The 7,500-nt window shown below is 42.9% G+C and overlaps 1 protein-coding gene across 15 annotated transcripts in view; it reads right to left on the bottom strand.

Annotated features, from left to right (window-relative positions):
* LOC139753686 (uncharacterized) overlaps positions 1-7,500 on the bottom strand; it is a 661,673-nt gene that overhangs the window by 131,282 nt on the left and 522,891 nt on the right. For 12 of the 15 annotated variants that reach the window (XM_071670482.1, XM_071670373.1, XM_071670454.1 and 9 more), the window contains one exon: positions 6,775-6,986. In XM_071670482.1, coding sequence (XP_071526583.1) covers positions 6,775-6,986 — 212 coding nt within the window. Of the gene's footprint in view, positions 1-6,774; positions 6,987-7,183; positions 7,355-7,500 lie in introns of all 15 variants that reach the window. The other 3 variants (XM_071670384.1, XM_071670429.1, XM_071670504.1) reach the window with 2 other exon arrangements.

The following is a 7,500-nucleotide window of genomic DNA, read 5'->3' as shown; positions in this document are numbered from 1 at the left end:
AACATTAAAGTGCAAACGCCATCAGCCAAGTAATCCCATTACGTCATTATCTAAGTAATCCTATTTATGGACCTGAACGTTCAAGCTGGAGGAAGTATGCCGTCGTAAAGATATAATGTCCATAATTTCAGAAGAAAAGTACGAGTTACAATTTTTGCCTTCAACGCCAACGGACGAAAGAAAATGTTTATATTTTTCCACAAGACTGACATCAAAAAACAGAAAACGGAATCGTGCATAATTCTACAATGTTTTATATTAAAACAAAAATCTTCATCACCCGTTTTAAACAAAATATATGAACTATAAAGCAGCAGGGAGTCATAATAAGCATTTTACAGACACACACACACAAAAAAAAGTGTAACAATATCTTAGTCGAGCGAGATTCTGAACAAATGAAAGAGTACAGTGTATTCCCACTCTAATTTGGCAGCAAATTACCAGAAATTTCCAGGGCTTGACAAAGCAGTCATATTACCTGCTTTGGGTTTCTCAGAAAATATATATATGATTAAGAGATTAAGAAAAGTGATCGTAAGAGATTTCTCTCACTTCAAGGCTGACAAGTTTATATCCAGTTAATAAAACGGGACTTGTGAACCTGTGGGACGATCGAAACTTACCTTCCCATTTCAGGTACACTGAGGCTTAACTGAGACGTTTAAGGGACCTTATATCCTAACCTAACCTTCTAAGTGGCTTTGGGGACCTAACCTGACATTGTGAGGGACGATGTGACCTAACCTAGCCTTCTGAGTTACGTAAACCTAGCATTCTGAAAGAGAAAAAGAGGCAGATACCTAACCTAGCCTTTTGACGGACACTCGTACCTACCCTAACTTCTAAAAAGGGGTACACTCACCCTTCAACTTGCCTAACCTAGTCTCCTGAGGCACGCTGGCGAAGTTAATCTTTCCTATCGTCGGCCGTTCGCTTAAAACAAGAAGCAAAATAACACGGGGGGGAAAAAATCGGGAAATACGCTCATGAAATTATCAATAACGTCCTTTTTCCCTCCTTGTGGTGAAAGCAAGGCTATTGTCTCTAGAACGTGTTGGAACCTCAAGGACGGCAAGAAGATCTTTTAAATACCTCAGAACTAACGTTGTGGGTTAGGTTACTCGCACCAACTCGTAATTTCTGTGGATCTTCTATGGAGAAAAAAAAAAAAAGTTGTCTGTCGGTTTTGATAAGAGATCTAACTGTATTATCTGGTGTCTGATCCCCAAACTGATAACACTAACTCCCATTCAGTGTCATATGAGATGATATTCTGATGCATCCACAAAAATAAAAAAAAAAAAAAAAACCGTGCCCGATGTAGGCTGGTTGGTTGGCTAGGCTCACGTAAGGCCTATCAGTTACCAGAGTCATTAAGACCCATCAACTACCAGGATCATTAAAGCCTATCAACTGCCAGGGTCATCAAAACCTGTCAACTGCCAGGCTAATTAAGGCCGTCACCTCGTATGCCCACCAACCTAAAATATATCTTGAACACTGCCTTCCAGTAGTAAATATAATCTCAAGACCATATGCACTCAGTATTCTTTGTTTCTCACAAAGAGTATTCAAACACGTGATCCACACATCTACAACTCTTTAAGCCCCCAATCTGATGCTCTCTGTGCATGACACCATCCTCTCATTCACCTTACAACTTACCAGGTATACTCAACAAGCTCATACACCTGTAATTCAGACATTTCCTTCAGAGTATATATCATCTGGTACAAGATTCATTGCAAGCTCAAATAGCGTTCGTGTTATTTTTACAAGCGCTGAATGTGAATTTCTCTCTCTCTCTCTCTCTCTCTCTCTCGAGAGAGAGAGAGAGAGAGCGGAGGGAAGAGGCGACAGCAATTAAAGAAATGAGAGGAACATCTGCGAGTGAGGCACACCTGTGGAAGGGCTACAGATGTGTGAGCGTGCGTGTGTAATCACCAATCTTTTACTGTACGGGGAGAGAGTTCTACACTCGTGAAGGCCCCAATTATCCTACGCCATCAAGTAGTCTTTCAAACCTTTGGAAACTGTTGACATTAATGGATTGGTTTACTCCATCCATACATCCACCCCCAACACTATACCAGTACTTCTTAATTTCCTTTCTACAGGCATTCTACCCATTGCCATGACCTGAGGTTACCCTGGTGATGCATCTCTTGAAGAAGTGTTCCCTGTGAATAATAACGTCCAGTTGCTCTAGAAACTTGAAGGATGTGATCAGGCTTCTCCATGTCTCTTCTCCTCTCCGTGGTGCACTGCTCGGTGGCCCTTGGCTTTTCACTGTAGCTCAGTCCTCTCAAAGCAGACACCATTTTCGTTCCTCTTTTTCGTGTCCTCTTCATCATATCCATGTGCTTTTGTAGGTTCGCTAACCAGACTTGCAGGGCATAATCCAATTTCTGGTGTGATCTATGTTGTGATTTATTCGCCGAAAATGTCTTAATCCACTTTCTTAAATGCGCTTCTTATATTTGCCGGCAAACAGTCTGCCTCTGTTGCATGTCTCCGTCTCCGACGACATATTAGGCACCGTGTCGACCTCCCAAAGTATCTTTCACACAGATTCCAGTAATTCATCTCCCGCTGGGTAAATAACAGCACTGAGACTTTCGTTGGCTCAGTCCCATCCTCAATACCTCTGCACTTAGTTGAGCCGAATCTCATCATCCATTTGTGTGGCTAACCTTGGTGTGTGTGTGTGTGTGTGTGTGTGTGTGTGTGTGCGTGTGGAGGACGCTGACCCGGTGGGGAGAACGCCTGCAGCCGCAGCAGCAGTTTCCGTCTCCATCCCCCCTCCCGCCTGCGCCCGGTTCGTCGAGCGGTCAGTGTCAGTGGTGGGTGACGGCCGTCCGTGCGCTGCAGCGGGGGAAACTGACGATGACGGGTGACGGGTGCTGCGCGCGGAGCTACAGGAGTGACGGGAGTGCGTGCATGCGGGCTGACGAAGGGAGAGCCTTAATCAACGGATAGAGTGTCGAGGGTATTGGGTGACGCAAGAGTTTACGATGAGATAGAGTGACGCGAAAAAGGCTAGGTGGGTGATTAGATGGGTTACGTTAGGGGTGGGTGGTGTGAGCTGTCTGCTGTACTGCTGGGTCAAAGCTGAGGACGGCAGAGTCGTGTGGGAGACAAGGTGATGTGAGGTCAAGAGTTATGTGAGGTCAAGCTGATGATATAGTAAGGGTTATGTGGGGTCAAGCTGTTGATGGTCTCTGGGTCATGTGAAGGTCAGGGGTCTTTTGCTATCGTGGGAGTAATTCCGATCTCAATACAATTTTCTCCGGGGGTATTTGAATATTCATGGCTGCATGCGGGTCCATACTGAAAAGGTGATCCTGTCTTTCCACTGATTATATTCGCTTCTTCATCTGGGGTTTTATTCCCAAGATAGCCTCCGTCTTCATATGGGGTTTTATCCCCGGGATAGCCTCCGTCTTTATATGAGGTTTCATCTCCAGAATGGTCTCCGTCTAGAGGTCTTCCATCCTAAGGACTTCTTTCATTACGTTTATGCGTTTTACGGAGTCTAACTTGGGTATCGTATGTTATGTGTGACATCCGAGTCCTTGCAGGTTACACTGTACCAGTAGGAACAATACCACAAGACATTATAACGGCTACCACAAACACAAGAAAGCACCTCAACCACCACACAAAAACACAACAACACAACCATTAACCCTCAAAACATACAAGAGCACAAAAGAAAACACTTAAAACTACCAAAGAGAACACCAAACAAGGAACCCATCTTCATCAACAAACCAGAACCACCACCATTAAGAGAACCTGCGACCCTGAATCACCACCATCATCATCGAACCTCAACATCACCACACATCTTCACCATCACATGCACAACGAAAACATTCAACCACAACTACTACCACATACAGCGACAGCATCATCAAAGCCACAACACAGATACTCCACAACACGCACAAATAAAAAAAAAAGATTTTCCCCCTCCCCATCCTCTACCACCACCAACCACATTCCACCACACTCTCGCACCACACATCAATGCACCCCATGACCAAAACCACACACACAAACACCACAGTTGGGACGGAGAAGCGAACATCTCTCTGGCCAAATTGCTGTGCTGCCTCGCACGGCTCCGGGGGCCAACATAACGGCTCACGGGATATACGAATTTAGCTTTATGGCCATAAATTCCTTGGACACGACGGTAAGGAGCCTTGAGCACGAAGGTTGGAGACCTCGAACACGAAGGTACGAAACCCTGTGCACGAACGACGGTACGAATTCTTTGAGAACAACAGTGCGATACCCTAAGCACAACAATGCAATTATGAACGGCGACAGCACGACCCTCGGGTATATGATATGATGACTTGGCTACTGACCAAGTCGAAGGAAGGCCAGGCCATCATACACAAGAGTCGTATTGTCGTGCTCTGGAGTCGTATCGTCGTGCTCAAGCATCGTATCTATTTCTCGTGTACGACTGCATTCAAAATAATAACTCTAATATTCCCAAGAATAACAAAATTATATCTATAAATATAAAGAAAAAACAATCTCTTGATAGCCAAAAGCTAGGCTGTACATTCTATTTCTTTTCTCTTTTTTTTTTCTTAACACCTAACTGTATCACTGGATAACCGACTCAGCGACAGGTTCCAATACTCTCTAACTCCGACCCTAAGGAAACACAATGCCAACGAAACAAGGTTTAAAAATTTTAGTAGTGAGGTCAGTCTACCTTGCGACATGCGCTACTGTAGTTATTCTGAGTACAACATGGAACACGTGCCTCGCCTGCAGCGCATGAAAAGTTACTGACAGTGAAATAGAATAACTGAAAAATATATAACAACAGCATGAGTACCAAGTTCCCCGGACAAACGTGTGATTTTCTTCATGTTATGAGCCAGGTTAAGTTCCAAGTTAAACCTTATCTAAAGCGGGTATAACTCAAGCAAATCCAAACTACCGTTATGGGTCTTATGCCATACAGTTCTTTTGATGCTGGGAAGCAACTTTATTCACTTTCGGATCACGTGAAATAAATTATATGATTATATATGACACAAAACCAATCATCTGTCTTCCACAGTTTTCCAGATGTATAAAACCCTGGTCAACGACTCCTTGGGGCAGCGCTCCTATAACTAGATCCTGAATCTCTCAATATATATATATATATATATATATATATATATATATATATATATATATATATATATGAGAGAGAGAGAGAGAGAGAGAGAGAGAGAGAGAGAGAGAGAGAGAGAGAGAGAGAGAGAGAGAGATTGGAAATGAACTGCCTATGGACGTTATATATAAACGAGGGTTTTGACTGTTTAAGAAATGACAGTGTAAGATATAGGTGTGTCAGTATGAGCAGTATGAGTGAGCGAGCTGACCAGGAGGTGGTAAAATGGTTCGGACAAATGGAAAGGATTAGTGAGGACTGACCGTTTAAGAGGATCTGTGTCAGAAGTAAGAGGGAGCAAGAGGATGGAGGCAAACCGAGGAGGAGACAGAAGGATGGAGTGGAGAGGGCTTTTGGGTATCGAGGCCTTTGATATTAAGGAGGAAGAGTGGCATGAACTAGATATATGCCGGGGAGGGAGTGACGTGCTTCAGCAGGCTGCACCAGGGAATAAGAAGCACTCAAGATAAACCAGGCAATAGTGTGTGGAGGATCGGCTGTGGATGGTAAGCACTGGTTTTGGCAGGTTATGTACCACAGCCAGAGACTGGATGTGAGCAAATGAGGTCACTGTTCCTATGTTCTTGAAGTTACATCGTTAATGTTAGGATACAGTAAGGTTTACACACACACACACACACACACATATATATATATATATATATATATATATATATATATATATATATATATATATATATATATATATATATCTTTCTTTTCTTTTAAACTTCGCCATTTCCCGCGTTAGCGAGATAGCGCTATGAACAGAGGACTGGGCCTTTTTTGGAATATCCTCACCTGGCCCCACTCTGTTCCTTCTTTTGGAAAATTGAAAAAAAAAAAAAAACGAGAGGGGAGGATTTCCAGCCCCCCGCTCCCTCCCCTTTTAGTCGCCTTCTACGACACGCAGGGAATACGTGGGAAGTATTCTTAATCCCCTATCCCAGGGATAAATATATATATATATATATATATATATATATATATATATATATATATATATATATATATATATATATATATATATATATATATATATAATTTCCCCCAAGAACCCTTTATAAAAGGGTCCTGGTGTTATGACTCCTTTTCCAGGGCTCCTGCAGCTTAAGGCTGCGCTACTCTCATTGGCAGGGATAGGATGGGCTCTTTTAAAAGCGAAAAGTTCTTTGAAACGACTGTATTCTCTTGAGTCTACAGACGATGACGTAGCCTCGCCAAAAGCGGACTTTCATCGGCTGTGTAAACTCAAGCAGGCTGAGTCCGGCAACACCTGTATATGACAGTGGACAAGGCACTAACAAAAACATACCCCCTATACGAAGCCATTTCGGATGAAAAGTAACGTGAAGGGTAAGAGAAAGGGAATGTAAAAATCAATTTTAGCTCCTCGGGTGTTTGCAGACCTGATTCTTAAAGGTGGAGAGCTTATAGGAGGAAGGAGAGCCGGAAGAAGGAAGAGCCTTCCACAGCTTTGCTTTCCGAGAATAGGAAATATCATAACGGTCAATCCTCGTGTGGCAGGTCTCCACACAGAAACTACACTGAACCTAATACGGAAATAATGTGGTTCTCACTCTTACTGGTAGTTTTATTCCTGCCATCTTTCTCCTTGTGGTTGAACAGCTTGAATTTGTCGAGCATGGAGTCCTTATGCTTCGTCGGTGGTGCTGCGGGGGTGGAGTGATAGGGCGACGAGTGCACGTGATTGGCTGTGGCGTTGTGAGGCGGCTGCTGATTGGTCGCGCCCCTCAGTGACGTCCGCGCCAAGTTGGACGTCCCGCTCGTTCTGAAAAGGTAAACAAAAGTTTATCAGTCTATCTACCATTAACGTTATCTGTCTACCTATCAATCATTAACTGATAGAAGAAAAAAGATTTATGATAAAATTATGACATTGCAAATAATTAGATCTAAAAGGATAGTTGCACAGTTTTGACAAAGATCTACGATACACAGTTCACGAAGCTAAAGAGCAAAATTTACCTGATAGGTTTTCGTTTCCATTGTTCAACACCCATGGCTCCTGGTGACCAAATTTGTACCACTGTTCATATGTACACTTTCATATATATACTACAGTTTATTTGTACACTATTTACTCAACACTTATTTCGCAATCATGTTCATAAAGCACTTAGCTGTATTATTTTTTTTCTAGCATCAGAAAAGAGAAAAGGTTAAAATTCACAATTCAAGGGAGACATCTTGTTTCCAGTACGCTTGCAATCAATACTCGCAAAAGATGCATCGCTGTAATCACAGTCCGAACGTCGAGGACACAAGGAAGTGCACTACAGAAC

The sequence above is a fragment of the Panulirus ornatus genome, chromosome 2 (genome assembly GCF_036320965.1).
Source record: "Panulirus ornatus isolate Po-2019 chromosome 2, ASM3632096v1, whole genome shotgun sequence".
Lineage (NCBI taxonomy): Eukaryota > Metazoa > Arthropoda > Malacostraca > Decapoda > Palinuridae > Panulirus > Panulirus ornatus.
Note: the sequence above shows the minus strand (reverse complement) of the source record. Positions and strands in the feature narration are given on the sequence as shown.